Below are 20,026 nucleotides of genomic sequence, written 5' to 3' on the forward strand. Positions count from 1 at the left end.
AAAGGCACTTAAGAGACAGGCTTTGGGAGCAATTTCTATTTCCCACCTTTGCATATTCACAAGTGTTCTGATGTGCTCAGCTTCCAACCCCTTCCCAACAGCACAGACCGAAGCTAAGCAGGGGTATGACTACATTCTGCTTTTGTGGTTCCTTTCTTCATGGGGATTGGACTTAAAGCCTTCATATTAACATAATCATACAATGTTAAAGAACAGGAAGCAAAAGTTGTTTCTTTAAAGGACAAAAATTTCATCCTGGTTGGATCTGGCAACAATGGTGCCAACGTCCCACTTTCAGAGATTCCTTTTGATCCACCCAAAGTCAGCAGTAGGATGCAAGAGCAGAGGCCCTCCTGACATTTCCCAATGAAACTAGGGCAGCAGGGACTTGGAATGTTCTGGAAAGTGTAACAAGATCCCCAGCTGCCAGGGTCACCTGTGTCCCTTATTTGAACATCACAACTCTGAGCACAAGAGAAGGGGAACCATCTAAAGAGTACACTACGACTCAACTTTCTAATTATTCATACTCCGTTTTGTTACTAACAAATTTAGTCTACTTGTTGACATAACCTGTTGTGAGGACCTGCTTTTAAAGACTCAGTAGAAGGGACTGATTTTTTTTTTTTTTTTTACTAAGATAATTTTCTTAGTCTGAAAGCATAAAGGGATATTGTCTACCAAGTATAGAGGCCAAACTCTTCCTTAAGTCTTGGGCCTTGAACTATTGTGGGGGTGTCAAACCTGTTAACCAATATTTACCAGACGCATACTATATACCTTGCACTGTGCTGGCACTAAATCATGTGGTTGTGTCCAAGTAACAAATGAGTCTACTAATAGAAACAAGAAAAAGCTCCTCAAACACAGCATTAACGAAATGTCATTCCAGGTTACAGTGATTACATAATTATGTAAGTATATCATCATAGCAAAATACTATGGTATCAGGGATTCTGTTGGATATTCTGGAAGAACTCAGATTTAAGGTAGCAGGTGATGATAAATGGATAAAGCTGAGGCTGTCCAGAAATGCCTTGTTCCCAGTCCACAGGACAAACTGTTATGCATTTGAGCATAAGTTTATAGAAAAGATAAACAATATATAAATTATATTTTTCAACACTCAGTATGTATACACATACATAAAATTAATTATGTTCCTTCAAACTCAGAGGGAAGCTGTTTTCTATGGCTTGATCATGTTTGAATCTCCACAACTAAAATACAAACAACTGCCATATCTGGCATTTGGAAGAACTTTATTTGATTTAAAAATTCTCACAGTGCTTCACTTGGTCTCCTTGTGAAGCTCAAACTTAAACTATACCTATGTTAAGATCAGTTTCATTCTAGTGGCTTAACTGCAAATCAGACTCTATAATAGGTAACTCAGTTCTGGTCTTAATCATGACCCTAGATGGTACCAGAGTTTATGAAGTGAGTAACAATAGGTTAGAGAAATTACAGGAAAAGTAGAAATCAACAGAACCATCTGAGCCTTGGCTGCAAACATTTTAGAAACAACTGAAGAGAAGCTGTACTCTTCCTGAAAGACTATCTCCAAGTGTTTGTATATGGTAGCAAAAGAATCCAACAAACAAACCCACATATATAGATTTCACCTGCAGATGGTTGAAATGTGATTTCTCTATGATTCTATAATACTTTATGTAATTATCTGTAATTAAATTATGGTAAAAATAATCAGCTTGACGTATGCAGAACAATTGCAGGACTAAACAATATTCCTTTTCATAAAAGAAGTGTCATACACAGCAAAGTGGCAGAAACAATGCAGTGAGCAGTGGTTAAGTGTAAATCCTATGGCAATGAAAGTCATTTATATTATCCTTACTTCTTTGAATAAATTCAGATGACAGCCCTATTTCATTTCTTCATTCAGTTTGGAGGCCAGATGGCATTAGAATCATTTACTTCACCTTGTTGTGCTTAATTACTACAATCAACACACTATTTTCCAAATTAATCATAACAAAGTAATTTCATTAGTAACACAGCAGGCTGTTGAATTATTAGCATCATAACAGTTTGCAAACAATTAAACTTTATTTGAACCTTAAAAATTTGCAGAGTGGAACATTATTGTAAGATCTAATGGCAATAGAGTACAAATTCAGTACAGAGCAAATAATCAAGCAAAATGCTATATAAAATATGACTTACAATCACCTTTGAAAAAAATTAGCTCTCTAACTGTTCATAGAAAAACAAATAAAAGCTAAGCAAACATAATGAGAACATAACAATTAGCATATTTTCTAACAAGCCATGTTGTTTAAATTCACATTAATGATATTATTATGATCTTGAAGAGTATGTGATATATTGTCATGGGGTAAAGAAAACTTTCTCCCTGGTCGTATACAAATTATTTCATCAAATGAACGTAGAATAGTCATGAATTGAAAGTAACGATTGCTTTTCCTGTTACTCCAATTTTAAATCTTCTGTTTCCTTTCTATATCTCTCACCTATAAGTTAAAAAAGAACAAAGGCCAGGGGAGCCCTGGACTGAAGTAACACCATATTTTTGTATTGCTACCATTCAGAGGGAGACTAGCTGGCTTGAAATGGTTGGCCATCAGTTGGCAGAGGACTCCCTCTCCTGGATTAACTGTAAAAAGAGGCAGAAATCTCCTAAACTGAAGTAGTCCACGAGTGGGGGAGGGGTTGCCAAGTGTTCTGTATGCAATGACAGGCTGCTGCCATCTACTGGCCCAGCACTGAAAACTTTACTTAGGTGGAGCCTGGAAGCCCGAATCCACAGCCCACTGCAATTAGCGGAAAAACTGCTTCTGCTTTTCAACTATTCAGGCTTTGAAAACCAGTTCACAAAGTTTATCTCCAGTGGTCTAACTTTTGCCAAGATGACTTCTATCTAGTTCAGTGGTGCTACATCAGGAGAAGAATAATAACCACACAAATGTAAGTTCTGAAACTTTAATTTGATGTGTCTATATGTAAACTGGGATTTACTCACAGTCCCCAAAAGTAAGTTTTTTGTTTAAACGTTTGAAACCTAGGAGATAATTGTAAAATAAACACTTTAATATGGTTTGTAAATAGTTTTAAAGAAACAATGGAGGTTTTAAAATATTATCAACTCATTTGCATGGTTAGAGTCTTTACCTTTATAAAGCAAAGATCTGAAAAGTTCACAAAGACAGTACCAGCTAAGTATTGATTCCATCCTAGGAGATTATATCCAGTCACCATAATGCATTTTGGTATATATTAAGGTCATACTGGTACTTTGCAGGCATTTAAAACTCCTCTGAATTGATTTTGCAAATCTTACTCACATAGCACTGAGCATAACTCAGATGCCAGATGAACACTTCCCCCCCTTCCATCCACCTGTTGGTGCATGTTACCCTGTGACTTCTACACTGTGCTCTCTGGGCCTTCCTTTTCTTCTCAGCACCACTCTGAGAAGTGCAGAAAAGACTCAAGTCCAGAGTTCTGCTGTTTTATGGTAGGACTGCAAGGGCATGGCAATAAAGCAGGATGAGAGGGTGTTTGGTCATGCTTTCTTACTTTGAGAATATACTGAGGTTGTTCATACCATTATATTCATGGTAGAATGAGGTTTCTTATGAATCTTTTGGTTCATTAAATTTAAATAAAAGTACAGTAGAAAACATTGGCATGCCCATCCTCAAACCAGGATATCTGTTATGTATAAAGTGCTCTGCACAAACCTGGGTCCAGTTTACTCTTGTGCTGCAGGTGACAGCATGCAGCCATTTGTATTTCTATCATTTTTTTCCCTGTCTCCTGGTTGTATTCAGTAGGAAGTATATTTGCCACTTTGTAAAACTTCTTTCATGAAAACATGTTACTATTGTGTGAAAAATAAACACTAAGGTAAATGCTCTACAAAGCTTTAGAATATACACATTTTTTAGCATCTGCCTAAACCCTGTATGATATATTCAATTAAAATTCTATGAAATTATATATTACACTCTAAAAAATAACTGATGTTCAATGATTAAGAGAAATTACAATTCACACTGGAAGTTGCAGTAACTACATAGTCTGTATAAAATAGTAATGAATTCTTCACACAAATCACTAAATGGGTAAATAAAAACTGCAATTATTTCTTTGCAAAACAGCAACAGGTATAACTTTATGACTTGCATCTAATTTACATTAATACCCCTCATTTAATTTCACTTCAGAGGAATATTTTAATGAACGAGTATATAAAATAATAGACAAAGACAGGGATATTCAACAAAACAAAGAAAGGTTATGGGCTGTCACTCATGTTTTCACGAGGCTTCTAAATCCAAAGGATTTGCAGACAAGCAGAAGACGCCTCCTTCTCTGTAAGTAGAAAGGGAAAGTTGTATTTTAATTTTTTTTCTTCAGACAAAATGTTGATTTCTCCTGCTTAGAAAAAAATTACATTTTTTTAGTCAAGGAAAAATGAATGTTGACTTAACATTCTATCAATTCATACCTCAATGAAAGCCATAAAAGTGGCATTTTACTAAAAAGGAAGAGGTGTGAGAAAACAGCTGGTTAGTCTCAAAGGAACTTTCTCAAAATAATCTTTTCATTTTCAAAGTAAATTCTGTGAAGTTATTTTAAAAATTAAAGATCAACATAACGAAAAAAATTGGGGGCACCATCTTTGTATTATCAGAAAACTATAAAGACTTTAAAAAGGCAAAGATTCACAAGGAAGAGACCAAGAGAACATATGAGCTATTATAGAATATTGGATTAAAATGTACTTACCCAGGACTCTCAAATATCATACATCTCCATTACGTAGGCTTTAGGCACCAAGCCAATGGCTCCCTTCATTTCTCCTACCCACCAGCCATATCTATTGTATTCCTAATTGAAAACAATATGCAATATTAACCTTTAGACTGGTGTAAGTATAATGTCGTTTTTATGCAACTTCTTACAAATGTTATTCCTTTTTATAGAGTTACAAGAGCTTGAGCTGCAAATGGAAACATTTTCATCTTTTGTGTGTGTGTGTCTGGACACTTTAAAAATGCTGTTAGGCAAAGGTTTAAATTAATGTATAACACAAAGCCTGTTCATTACTAGGTGTAGAACACAGAAGCAGGCACTCATGGTAAGAGAGTCCCTCTCTCTCTCTCTCCTTGGACACCTTTTATGTATAAACACCAGTGCAAGAGGCTATAAGAGTAAAACTAGGATCCCAAAGACACACTATTTGCCTTCAAGAAGCTTATTATCTAGCAAGGATAAAATTATTTTTTATAACAAACTACTTAATTCCTAGTGAAACCTATATGTCCTAAAATGGTTTAGAGCGTAGAGGCATATCCCTTAAGAAAATCTTATATATACATTTTGAACAGATAAGAGAATAAGAGAACCTTAATTAAAAAAAAAAAAAAAACAGCTTTACAAAAGAATTCACAAATGGGCCCCTTTAAAACAGCATCCATAAGGCATTTATTGTTTCTTTCATTGGTCGCAAGCTACTTTAGATAAAGGATAGGCGGAAGGGATTTAAAGGTGGTGTTAGATTTACCCTTATAGGGGAAGATCAACAGAAAACAAAAGTATCTCAAATTTTAAAGGAAAAATATTAATCTAGCTGTAAAAAAAAAAAAAAAAAGAGTGATTGATGAGGCACTTCTGCATTTACTTTGTCACATGAGATAAACAAACCTGTGCCTCTTTCCTCCCTTTATCCCCCACTGACAGCTACACCACTGCTTTAGGCATTGAGGACGCTCCATAACCGGTCTCATATGTCTGCCAGATTGACTAATGGATTTTTATCTCAAATTTATTTATGTTTAGTGAGATACAAACAAAGTAATATGAATTACAAGTTTCAGGAATAATATCTTCCAAAGGCAATACTCTTCTCAAGCACTGTAAGACTCAAATTTAATTTTTCATAAAAGATAAATTTTTAAAATCAATCCCAGAAGTAATTCAATAGGTTATGATTTTCCAACATCTGAGTCATAGATAAATGTGCATATGCATATTGAGTTTCACATGGGGAGGGCAGGTCAGCACTAGTACGGAGTTAACATCTGTATTGATTAGTATGCTACTGACCACTAGAAAGGAAAATGATGCAGTTCTTCCATACAAATGTAGCAACATTAGCATGTATGCATAGATATGTAGTCTAAGAACGGATTATGGAATAAGACCTATAGGTGTTTTTTTTAAACAGTGGGCAGTACCAGAATTGGGTTTATTGAAGAACCAAGAAGAGAGAAAAACCTAATCCTGCACTTCTTGTTCTAGTAAGGGCACAACCCTGGCTTGAGAGGCAGTGAATTCAGGATCTGAAGTTTAGAAGTTTACTGACAGTGTGAACTTAGTGTACAAAACAGTTTAAGCAACAAGGATACTCTGGGTCCAGAATTCAGCCATGATGACTATAAACTAAAGGACTTATTTATCAGAAGAAAATACCAACTTACTGAAAGCTATGATTAGCAACCATTATATACTAATAGGTACCTAATAAAACTGCCTTTTTCAATTTTTAAGGCAACAAATACAATTAGAGGCTAATGCCTAACAAAACAAATGAACTTAACCTTCCACAGACCTAAAGCCCACAGTGTAAGATGTCAAAATGGACAGTTAACAGGGTAAGGCTGAGTGTGAAAGCTCTCACCAAATGCCAATCTTAGATTTTTCAAAGTGCTTATTTGGAAAGAGTGGAGGGACGAGTCTTCCAATGGTAAACACTGAAATCATTCAGTGAGAGGGTATATTATTGACCCAAATCTGCTAACGGAGAATAACCCCACAATCTGGGTGACAATATTAAGATTCAAATTACAAGGCAGAAAGTTCATATAACTTTATAATAGTCTATTTTGGTTAAAATATGCAATTAAGGGCATAGCACCATTCTCAAAAAGCTCACTCACACCCAGTTTAAGAACTGGTGTTCAACAAATCACATCAACAAAAATGAATGATGGACTTCACACTTGAGAGAATTGTGAAGTAGGGTAGACCAGGCAGGTCCATTATATAGAAAGCCCAGTAGTAAACAGTAGGGAGGAGCTTGCTCCACTGTAAACAAATCCCTTCAAAGTAATATTCTAGAAAGAAAAATAAAGTTTTACATTAAGATAATCTTAAAAGCTTCACTTCATTTAAAATAATCAAAAGGGGTTAAGAGCTGTAGCTCAGTGGCAGAGCACTTGCCTAGCACATGTGAGGCACTGTGTTTGATCCTCAGCACCGCCTAAAGATAAACAAATAAAATAAAAGCATGCTCTTCATCTACAATTACAAAAACATTAAAAATAAAACAATCAAAAAAGGTACAAAATACACAAGTCATAAAGTCCTCTCATGTATCACAGATTTAAATCAGAACAGGGTAAAAATAAAAACCAAAATACTTATTACTTTACATTCATAAAGAATTCCATTTAATACTCCTGTGTGGAATTAAGGGATAAGATAAAATATAGGGAGGTAAAAATCTAGGAGGCATATTTATGGATTTACACTGTAGCCATTAGAGTGTCGACAAGACTGCAAACATAGGAGCGTCCCCTTCCATCATTACTGTCCTCTGGATGAGCCTCCTGAGCAACATGAATCCCAATTAAACCATTTGCAGCCTATAAATTGGAATGAAAATGCTTCTTGGAGTGCTGTATTCTAAATTTCAGCCTGAAGATTCAACATCACATAAGCTTTCCTCCTGAAGATGAAAATCGGCCTGTCTTTGCCTTTCCTCTTTGCTGCCCCCAAATAAATGTGATTACGAATGATGCATGACTTATGGTGAAAAATAATGCAATGGATACAATGTTGTCTTATGGTCCAACATATTGTCCTATGAAGTCACAGGTGGATCATTTAAAAAGAACCTCTCCAACCTTATCTTGTTAATAAACAAAAAATAAAGAGACAAACCATACCAGGCTGCCATCTAAATCTTTGACAGGTTAGGAAGCATCGTGTCATCTTTACAGCAGCCGAGATCTCAGGTACAAGAAGGTCTGCCATCTGGTATCCTTCACTCTACTCGGCTCTTAACATCAGCTGAAATGCTAACATAGGCAAGTGACTGTACTTCAGGAGGACTGATAAAATAATGAAGAGTCCTTTAATCTACAGGAAACCATTCTAGTCAATTTATAAGAAATATTGCATCCCTTTGTAGGACGTGTAATTATTTTCTATTAATCATGTGCTATAAAGCTACATTATGCGGTTATTCTGTTATCACTAGAAAGAGGCCTGCAGTCAGCTTCTGACAATGTTAGGTAATTACTAACACAAAGCTGCTTTCTCCTCCCGCAGTAATGCTATCAAGATCCAGAGGTGTAGTGATGCTTATTGTATAAAAATAGCACTCAAAAGAAATTCAATATCTGCAAAATGGATGGCTTCAAGGCAAAACGTAATGTGGCAGTCAAGAAGCAAAAGAAAAAGCCAAATTTGCCCAATAATCCGAGGACATAATAGTAAGGTGGCACTGAATGCTTGCAATCTCACTCCTGCATTTTCAATTCTCAGACCATTAAAATCATTTTTATTTCTTTTATTTGATAATTAAAATTTTAGGCCCCAATTACTATTTATTGAGCAATAAATTAAAATGATTGCATTATAAGGCAAGAAAAAAGAACTAGTTCTGATAAAATGAAACAGAGACTTCATTCAACACAATAGTAAACATATGTCCCTGTTTACTCATTAACTCAATCTCTCTTGGCTGGTGTATTATTTTACACTTAAATAAGGCCCCAACATTGACTTCAATACTTTTCAGAACCGTGATTCTAATTTCTCAAGTAAATTAATCCACTTTCTGCAAGCCATATGGTGAAAGTAAGCTGCCTTAACTGAAACCTGAAACACTACCAAGGTTTTGTGATGTACTAGCTCTTTCAGAAATTAGTTACTGATATGTTTGAAAGCAACAGGTGTTTGAAAGGATAAAAGACTATGTGTCCTTTTTTCAAACATGTATCTGTGCTTTAACACATACCAGCCTTTTGTGGAAATGAAAGCAATTTTATGGATAAAATATGAAATACAGTAAACTTAGGAACGAGTGGACTTGACCCTTGCTTTCCAAGTATTCACTGTAATAATTATGCATAAATATTTCAGTAGTGTGACAACTAGATAAACATTTAAAATACATAAATACTTTCTGCAAGCCCCCCCCTGCTTCAGTCTTTTCCTTTTTTTAATCTCTATTTAGAAACTTCCTAAGAATCACTTAATTTCTTATACATGCATCATTTCAAAAGGTTCCCTTAAAATGCATGACAGGAATGTGAAACCCTCAGTCTTTGAGTTCCTTTAACTCAAATAGTGACTATTTTTTTCTCCTTGCACTGTGCACTCCATTTTTAAAACAAGAGAGACAAAGGGCAAGAAAGAAAGCATATAAGAAGAATGTAATTCTCACAACAAATTTTAGTTCATATCCCACTGCCAAGACACATTTAATTAAAATTTCTACAGCATCAACAGTTGTAATACCACATAATAAAAACTGATATTCAGACTAATGATTCATAGATAACATCAGGCAAGAAAAGGTCAAGTCATGTGTGGCGGAGGGTGGCTTTGGCCCTCAGTGCACTTCACCCACCACCACATGGCTCTGTGAACTGTTCCCAGGTTCACCCATTCCACTATTCCGCCTGTCAGCACTGCACTTCAGGCCTTCAAACCCTCCCTTTACCTTTGATGACTGCACTGTCAACTCAGCCTCTCCGATCTTCCCAGAAATTGTCCTCATCAGTTCCCCTGCTGCTCAAGGACATGGACTAGCCTTCAACTACATACAAGGTCTTCTGCCTGGCTTGTTCCTATGTGCTAGCAATATTTCCCCATCGACCCACCACCCACACCCATTCCTGCCACTGTGCATGGTGCTACCTTCCCAGTAAGTCTCCTTCCCTAAGTCACATTCTGTTCAACAATTACAACCTGACTCCAGTCAGTTGTCAGGTAATTTTCCTCTGAATTATCTTACCCATAATAGCATCTCTCATTTCAAGCTGAGCCTTTATTCTTCAGTGAATTTTATGTGCATTAGTGTTTTTTGTTTCGTTTTCTTGTTTTAGGTACTAGGGAGTGAACCCCGGGGGTGCTTAACCACTGAGTCACATCCCCAGTCCCTTTTATTTTTTTATTTTGAAACAGTCTCACTAAATTGCTTAGGGCCTTGCTAAGTTGTTGAGGCTGACCTTGAACTTGCAATCCTCCTGCCTCAGCTTCCCCAGTCACTGGGATTACAGGCTTGCACCACAGTACACAGCTTGTACATTAGTTTTATTCCTTCCACTGACATGAAGTGCAAATTCACTGAGATCAAGGGAAGGCTTTATTCTTAATCTGGGCCCAATGCGTTAAAGGTGTTCCATAAGTGAGTACTGGATATTGAAACAGACTCAATCTTCCATTTTGAATGTTGCACAGAAGACTCTCCTAAGTCATTTTAAGGAAATGTAATTTCCAATATAATACCTTTTCCTTCGTGTCATATACAGAATGAATGAATGATCAAACATCTGTCCTGAGGTGTGTTACACGTGCACACTTAACTGTGCAATCTGAAGTGTGTCGCTCCTACCTGAGGCAGGGGTGCTGTCCACTGCACCATGTGGGATGCCTCCTCTAATGGGTTCAAGTCCCATCTCTAGAAAGGTATTTGTTCTCTTGGAACTGGGACAAAATAATTCCTGTTCTTAGAAGAAATGAGTTCAGTTGAATTATCTGTACTGAGGAGGTTAAGACAGAGCACTGCAAGGTAGAAACTGTGCAGCAGGTATAATGGAAAATTTGCTGGGTTTTCAGCTCCTCCTTATTCTTTGTTTTTTTTTTTACCCCGGGGGGGGGGTGCTTAACCACGAAGCCATATCCCCAGTCCTTATATTTTATTTAGAGACAGGGTCTTGCCACATTGCTAAGTGCCTTGCTAAGTTGCTGATGCTGGCTTTGAACTTGCAGTCTTCCTGCCTTAGCCCTCCGAAGTCACTGGGATTTTAGGCATATGCCACCATGCCCAACACTTCTTATTCTTAAGATCATCTTCTCAGTTATGGCATTTGCAGGTAAATGGATGGAGTTGGAGAATATCATGTTAAATGAGATAAGCCAATTCCCAAAACCAAAGGCTGAATGTTTTCTCTGATAAGTGGATGATGACACATAACAGGGGGTGGGTGGGGGAGGGGGTAAGGGAAGAATGGAAGAAGGATGGATTGTGTAGAGGGAAAGGAGGAGTGGGGAGGGGGCAGGGGGAAGGAAAGACAATGGAATGAGGCAAACATCATTACCCTGTGTGCATGTATGATTACACAAACAGTGTGATTCTACTTCGAGTACAGCCATAGAAATGAAAAGCTGTACCCCATTTGTGTACAATGCATCAAAAAGAAAATTAAAAAAATTAAAAAATATTGCTTTCACTAGAAGAATTGGGAGTGACTTTTGGGTAGATGTCATTTTAAATAACAGATGAAACTTTCCTTTGTATGCATAAAAACCTAGCAATGTCATGATTATATACTCAAAATGAATTATATGCCAAGAATTAATACATAAAGAATAGAATCAAAAAAAAAAAAAAAAAGATTATCTTCTCAGAAAATCCAGAGTCTCATCCCAGCTCTGTCACTAACTGGGCAGACAACCTCAGGCTAATCCCAAGTTCTTTCCCAAGTTCTTTAGGAATGATACTTTTGTTTATATTTCTATTCCTCATTGAGATTTTATGATAATCTGGGTACATACTTAATATAAATCAATAAATCTACTTATTTTACATTTGGATCCTCACAGAAATGCCTTTTTGAAATTTTTGTTCTATTTACTATAAATGTTTTTTTGTTGAGGCCATTACCTGCCACTCTTGTACTTATTATGTAAAGTTCCTGAGGCCAGATAATCAGTACACATTCTAGGAATTCATGTGAGACTCTGTCTTTTCAAAGTAGTCATGCTGGGAAAAGTCAAGATCCCTCCTTTGTGATTAAAAGCAATTATTAGCTCCCTATCTCTCTCTTTGGTTTGGCTGCCAAGAAGCTCAGGGCCAAGGCAAAAGTTCAACTGTACGAATTCCACTATTTTAAATTCACCACAAGTTATGCTCTTTTCCCCTTGGTCATTGATTTATTTTTCCCCGATTATGTTGGGTCTTAATTTCTTCACTTGTAATGTGAAGGGCTGGCACTGAAGTTCCCCTAACTATGATTCTGTCATTCTGTTAAGAAGTCAGGATTATTTCCCAATTTTGAAGGGTATTTTGGTAAATGGATACTAAACATTTGCTGCCATATTGTCAGATATTGTAAAGTAAAAAATACTACATGGTTTCTACCTCCACAAGTTCAGAGTTTAGAAGAGAAAGAGATAAACAGATAATCAAATGTTGAATGTTGAGTAAGAGAGAAAGAAGAAAAGAGTAAAAAGAGAAGCAACTAATTCCACAGCAAGATCCCGGAGGCTTTATGTACAAAATGACAGGTGGGCTGAGATTCCAAACCCAATAATTAGAGGAAAGCCCTGGAGAGCGAGAAGAAAGTGCTTTGTCCAGGGAAAAGCAAGAGTTGAGAGTGTGACTAACATAAAAGGAACTCTCAATTATTCCATGGGGAAAGTGGCACAAGAGAAAGAAGGAAAACTAGGTTGGAAAGGTCAGTCTGGTTGGTTTCTTTGGTGTTTCTCTGACTCCCTACCAATCACAGGGTTAAGGAAGACAAGTGACCTTGAACAACTGGTTGTTTACTGGTTGTCCATGACTGTCTATGGCTCTATGTATCATTAATAGGACCATCCACTCTTTTCTACCACTCTTTGGGATGTTATATCCTACAGACAAAAATAATCACGTTAAATGAAAAAACACCCATTCATGCAAGTCTAGTTCAAGTTTTATTTCCTTATGAATCTTTTCTTAATTACTCCAGGCTTCACTGATCTCCCTCTCTTCTTTACACTGTTCTGAATCAGTAGTTTATCCCTACTCTCTCATGCCTACTAACTTCCTGGAATCTCTAAGTTTCATGTTCTCAAGGGGTGAGAAGCAGGACATCCCAAAATAGTGAAAGCATGCTATACATACACTGAGTGGGTTCCTGATTTTCTAGGTTGGAGTAGGGTAGAGAGGGCATAAGAAACCATGGACTGTTCCATTTAGGATTAAAAATAAATAATCATTGTATTTCTTTTCTTTATCGTTTTGTTTTGCTTCTGGCAAACTCTCAATTATTCCATGATAAATTAAACCATGTACACTGCAGCCTTGCTCCTCCTTCCCAAAGCAACCCTTCCATGCTACCTCTGCTCACCTGGCTTCTTTCGACCCTGTCTTCTGTCTCATCCTCTACCTCTCCAGTCTGCAGGGACTGAGCCTGCCAGCCTGCCTCAAAAGCACCTTCCTCTTTCAATTACCAGCACTATTCTGGAATGCTTCCTCCATTTTATATAAAAGAAAATGGATGTATTTGAGCAAGTTGTTTGCAAAAAGACAATAAGAGAAGTCCAATGAATGGAACCAGTACATGTTCTGACATGGTGCTGTCAAATGCTTTTCACTGCTAGGGAGAGGTGGGTACTAAGTAGGAGGTTGGCGTAGTTAATGCTTCCAGCGTTCCCTAACCCCAACATCCACATTGGCAACCCAGAAACTAAATGCCATCAAACATTTGCATCTGTCCAAACAGATGCAATCACAGGAACAAATCCTCCTCCTCCTTCCCCAAAAGATAACACTTTGAAACTAGCTTAGCGTCAACAATGCATATCCCATTTTGAGATGTTGTCGTTACTCTTCAGCAGTTAACCATGCTATTTGTGGCGCCCTGGGTCATATGATCACACATGAAAAACTAAGTTAGCTAAAAAGAAACTTGCCTTTTTCATCTGCTAGTAGAGCTCAGCAGACTTTTTTCTTTTTTGCAGTGCTGGAGATTAAACCCAGTGCCACGGGCATGCCAGGCAAGGGTCCTACCACTGAGCTACATCCCCAATCTGACAGCAAAACTTCCCTTTCATAGGTTTGAAGCAAAAAAAAAAAAAATTAAATCCATAGTAACTAAATCTTTATATTCTCATAATGAAAAGCAAATGGTCAATGACAGTCACATCCCGGATCACTCAGAAAAATCAGTCAAACAGATATAAAAGGAAGTACTACTTGAAACACCCCAATAAAACTGAGAAACGGTCTTTTACTATATATTAGTGACCACTGTCTTAACCTTCATTTCCTGGTTTTGACTTATTATTTCTCAAAAGGCTGCAAAGTTAAAGTCACTTGGGCCTTCATCTAGGTAAAATATTCCAGAATCCTTAATTCTCTTAGTTTTCTTTTAATATCAGACAAAGTAGCATTCCTCTTTCCTGCTGGAGTATGGCTTGTCTGTTACTAAGTCTCTAAAAAAATGTATTGCTTTAAAAGTAAGCATAAGAATGCAGTTAGCAATTTACCAGTGAGCACAGATTGGAAGATAAGCTGTCAGTGGATGTAAATTCAGAAAGGCAAACTAGAGTAACATAACGAAAGTGGTATGCAGGTTACAGCATATATCTACTACTGTATAATTTGAATTCTGCTCCTGAAATTATAAAATCTCACAAACATGGTTCTAGGAAAACACCAATAATTACAATATTGTTTTTGGTTTGGGGAAAATAAAATTGACATGCAAACTAGTAAAAGAATGCAGTATGATTTTAAACAATCTGATTCCTAGAACAAATTAAAAATTTAAAAAATTAGGGTTTCTACCTAATGACTCACCCCACCAAATGAGTCTAAAACCAATCCCTGTGTTGCAGAGTTAATTCACTAACAATGCAGCTGTCATTAAAATCACAAATTCCACTTTCATCCATTCCTATAAACATGCTCCTTATTCTTCCTTTTGAGGAGGAAAAACAATTTTTTTTTTCTTAACTGCCATTGAACTATTAAGGCATTTATTTTAACACATTACAGAAAAAGAAAAAAAAAAAAAAAAAAACCGGCAGTAATCCTATATGCAAAGAACTGTAAAACAAAGTTACTGGCTCACCTTTTCAGGCAAGCAGTATTTAGATTTATTATTAGTGTGGTTCAAAGGTTAAAACTAAGAAAATGCCGGACACTTTGAAGGAGGGGCTAGCTCAGCCAGGGGTCACATGACAGCTGCTAATTGGAAAATGTTAAAAAGGGAAGGGGGTGGGGCAGGGTGTCTGCCTTCCCTTCTTTCTTTATTGCAATACTTGATTTTCACTGAAAATAAAGATTTGTATAACTCTCAAAAGAGGCTTAAAATAAATAAATCACCCCTGGGCTGATTTGAGCACAGCTGACATGTCATCAAGACTTTCTTGCAAAACAGAAAAAGGAGGAAGAATTTTAAAACAAAACTATATTTCCACAGAGAGTTTTAAGAAAAACAGTCTAGTCCCCAAACTAGTTAAATGTTTTTCTGCCATTACACTTACAAAATTAAAACACTCTTCATTATAAAGCATGCCATTTTATTTCTTGGTTTATCTAAATGTTTGTTTAAATTGAGAGAATGCATCTTTTCTTAAATCATTTTGTGTTGTCTTTTTTAAAACAGCATTTTCAGAACTGACAAACTTGTAGAAGGTAAGTTGAATTAATGTTAATTTAATATTTTAAATTATAAACCAGTTCATTACAAAGAACAAGTTGCATTTCTTTAAAATCTTTTAAATGGCTTTATTCATTAAAAATATCTTGGCATTAATTTCTTTACAAAATACATATTTTCTGTCTCCACAAATATTATGTTAGATTCCTTAAAATATATTTTCCTTATGTATATAATTTCTACATTTAATTCAAAATGATGAACAACATTTTTCATGATTAATGCTAATACTTTATTGACATCAGATAGGAAAGTAATAACCCATAGCTAGATTTAAAGTTGAATTAATGAAACCATTTTGATGGTGCACATTAGCAGCAATTACCTGCACCACTCATTCTGAGCCACTAGATGGTGTAAAAAAATAAATTAAACTGGCAAAATTTCATCCCATCACCATGAAATCTAAATAGAACTCTGAGAAGGATTAAACGTTCTAGGCATATAACAATGCCAGCAATTTCTATACTAATTGTACTTTAAAAAAACCTATCAGTACATAACATTGGCCCTAATTTGATCTAGGAACAAGTCCTGTTGAGCAACTTATTTGCTCTCTTCCACTAAAATCCTTGAGTTCTTAATTCATGATACCAAAATATTCAGAATTATAGTTCTAGCTCACATATTAAATGAATTTCTGGTGTTAACTTATGATCTGTATTTTCAATTTGATAAAACTAGAAGGCCACACTAATAAAAGTTTATTAGGAGATTTTCAAAGCAACCAGACTATCAATATCCAAGATACCCATCAACATCTTAGAAAACACCCATCAATGTCTCAGAATATGCTCAACTCTTACCAGAGAGAGCTATGTGCTCTTTCTTTACACCCTTACCAAGACTTAGCTAGTTGATTCTACTAGGTCCATAGCTGGGTGAATATGGGTATTGAATTATTCAACTCATGGTGAGATTATGCTGTCTAACAATATCTTCTTTTCTTGACTCTTCTTTCAGAAACCAAAATAAGCCCCAGCTGAAATACCTACCTCTAGAAGGTCACAAGGAAATGATGATGGCAGAACTTTACGCCTTATAAAAGTCTGATTGCAGAAGTTTTTGTTTTTTTTTTTTTGCTAAGCTCTCTCCTAAACACTAGCATTTAAAATTTTGGAAGTAAATAATTCCCATGAGCTGGACTACCCCTAACCTAGTTCTCTGATTAGGATTCACAAATAAAACTACAATTGCCACAAAACAGATTTGGGAGAACAGGAATTAAGGATCCCAACATTCTGGAAGTATGAATATACGTATGTTTATACTTTCAATTTCATGTTAACAGAAAATGATTTTCTGAGGCAGTGGTAGAAATAAAGCAAGTCTATGGGAACTGTTTGTTTATCCTAGGAGTTAGTGCTCTATTCAAGCTTTCAGGATAAAGATAATATGATTCATAAAGATCTTAAGAGCTGACTACATGGGTTTTATAAGTTTCATATTTGCAAAAGCAGTGTAATGGCCATATAGCATTCTCCCCTATAATCTGAAATTCCAAATGAAAACTAATCAACCTTTTAAGAGAAATTTTGTGAGCTAAGTACATTCAGAAAAAAGAGTCCAGGAAAGTTTCTTGACAGGAACTAAAACTAATCAGTTTGATTTCTATATTAAATAACTGACTTAAAAAGCTGTTGTTTTAATGCAGGACAATTAAATGCTCAATAAATGGCTGAATCAGGAGTTGTAATGTGAATGTGGCTATCTATAGGTGCTAAGAACTGAAACATCTTTTTGGGAATACCGAGTGAAGTGACAAATCTTAGCTTTGGGTACCTTAACTAGCAGTCCTCACAATTGTCTGTATTTACTTACTACTAAATATTTCTTCCACAACCTGCAAATGCTTATATCTTATTCCTTTTGTATTCTTGGAACTTAGAAAGGATCCTGGTACATTATAGGTACTTTGTGATGGTTTCAAATTAATTAGAAGTTGGGGGAGAAAAATAGAAAGAAAGAAAACAGGGAAAAGCACAAGTTCAAGAGTCAAGATACCTAATTCAAGTACTGGCCCTGGTACTCTCTTCACCAAAGTTCCCTTATCTGTAAAACCAACAACAGATGAATTAATGTTCCATGATTATATGTATGAGGATTTTATGCTCCAGTCATCTACTATTAAAATTCAATACATCACCTGGTTTCTGAATTCCCTTTGTATCTAACATGTCATATTATCTCTCTGAAAAGTCCAAAATATTTCTCTAATCAAGAAATCAAATTAAACTTTAAGAATTATAATTTATTTAACACTTCTCCACTTATCTTTAAATCATTTTCACATTCGTTTCTAAAATAGCCTCACAAAGTAGACAGAGGAAGGTTTTTTTTTTAATCCCTAGACTACAGAAGGGGAAATTAAAACATGAAAGTGAAGAGAGCTCACACCTCACACTCAATCAGAAATACAACCTCGCTTTTAGAATTGATAGATCCTGAATAATCCAGTCTTAGAAAGCAGATTCTTGTACATATAAAGATAAGTTTACAGCAATATACTTTGCCACTATGTTTACAAATATAGTGTGTTAAACTTTAGAAAAAAAAATTTACCTAAACCTGTCTGAATAGAAAAGCATTGCTTTTAAATTGTCGGAACACCCAATGTATTTACATAAAGATGAAAAACTTGTTCTATAAACACAGTGTTTCCAGTAGTGAATGGCAGACAAAATCAGAATAAGCATACAGAAGAATAAAAAGGAAGAGGAAAGAAAAACATAATAAATAACCTAATACCTTCCAATGTTAACTTTCACATAAGTACATTGTTCTGGAGAAGGCAGTGGGTGGATGTAAGCCAAGAGCTGAAGTGATAGGTAAACACACTATTAAGTTGAATCCTGTTATCTGATTGTGTTTAAAATTTGATTATATTTCACTTGACAAAATAATTAATTATTGTGAACTCCCAATTGTTAACAAGGACCTAGAAGAATTCCAATTGGCATTTTTCCCTAGTCTTGTAAATCCGAATGCATATAAATCGAGCCGTGTTATTTCCCCTTTACAGTTGTCATTTTGGGTACCTTCTTACCTTGCTAAGAATGTAAATCACATCACCACGCTTAAATGACAACTCATCAGAAAGTTCTCCTGTACAGTCCCAAAGACCCTGGTAAAAATTAGCATAATCGGTGCTTTTATCATCTAGGAAAAAGAAAAAGAAAGTAAGAGTTAGAGTATGAATCAATAGAAATTAAAAGTCCACACAAGACCGCCAAAACAGTCTAAAAAAATTCCACCCTGAGTCAATGAAACATTTGGGTACACACACACACACACACACACACACACACACACACACACACAACCCTACTTCTTACAATCATCTAATTAAGATTATTTTCAAAAAGTTCACATTTTTAATGTCTTTTTTCTTTTTTTCTGCCTTTCATTTAAAACCTGTAGTGACAGTATTTTCTCTCCAACATATCACCTACAAGTTGATTCTCACTTACTTTTCATAACAAACATAAGACCATCTATGACATGCTTGGAAGAGGAGTGTGCCGTATGTCCTAATGAGCAATACCCATGATGATGGGACAAACATGTGAAACTACCATGTCACAGAATTTGTGACACTTTAACAACTACAACAAAAGAGCTAATGCACAAATATAAAATCAAAACTAGGGATCCATTTTTTTTTAATCCTAAAACCTAAAGCTGGCAAATAATATAAAGGGTAATTACAGCTCTTTTCCTTGGGGGCTATTTGTACCCAAAGCCGCTCAAAGTTGTCTCGAAAACATTTCAGCAACTTTGAAACTGCCAAGCCTACAGCTGCATTTTTCACCAGATTTTTGTCAGCCCCAGTTTAGGACATTAGGCTCTGAATAAACATGCAACATACACTGGAGTTATCAGCTCATCCTTCTACCAGCATAAGCACAATGGATGTGATGTGCTCAAACTGCCATACAGACCATTAACTGATTGATTATTTAGCGCTCTCCGCTCTGTAATACCACAATAAACTGGGTAATAAATGCTTTGTCACTGATACAATGTGGGTCTCCTGAAACACAGCAGAGTTAAATACACTGGATGCTTTTGTTACACTGAGAACTGCTTCCTGTTTTTAATTTCATGATAATTGAGTTTTGATGAGTTAATGCAAAAAGAATGCAAGTAATATCAATAAGATGTCCGTGTATTCACTAGCCAGGCAGAACACATAAGTGCTGACAACTGCCATCACTGGAATGTCGCCTTTGGATTCTGAGGGGATAACTGTGGAGACACATGCTGGATCAGGGTTGTCATCTTAGTTTTGTTCTATGGCTCTCAAACAGCAGGCTTCTGGCAATTCCTACATAAGTAGTCACATTAGCATGTCATTAGGGTGCTCATCT

The 20,026-nt window shown here is 36.0% G+C and overlaps 1 protein-coding gene across 4 annotated transcripts in view; it reads right to left on the reverse strand.

Annotated features, from left to right (window-relative positions):
* Nucleotides 1–1,245: 1,245 nt before the first annotated feature.
* The window catches only part of SKAP2 (src kinase associated phosphoprotein 2), a 172,103-nt gene continuing 153,322 nt past the window's right edge, over nucleotides 1,246–20,026 (reverse strand). For 2 of the 4 annotated variants that reach the window (XM_079150585.1, XM_079150582.1), the window contains 3 exons: nucleotides 18,703–18,815; nucleotides 4,777–4,878; nucleotides 1,246–4,359 (listed from right to left, as the gene is read on the reverse strand). In XM_079150585.1, the coding sequence (XP_079006711.1) occupies nucleotides 4,786–4,878; nucleotides 18,703–18,815 (206 nt within the window). In that variant the 3' untranslated portion in view covers nucleotides 1,246–4,359; nucleotides 4,777–4,785. Of the gene's footprint in view, nucleotides 4,426–4,776; nucleotides 4,879–18,702; nucleotides 18,816–20,026 lie in introns of all 4 variants that reach the window. The other 2 variants (XM_079150583.1, XM_079150584.1) reach the window with 2 other exon arrangements.

This window comes from Sciurus vulgaris, assembly GCF_902686455.1.
Source record: "Sciurus vulgaris genome assembly, chromosome: 8".
NCBI lineage: Eukaryota > Metazoa > Chordata > Mammalia > Rodentia > Sciuridae > Sciurus > Sciurus vulgaris.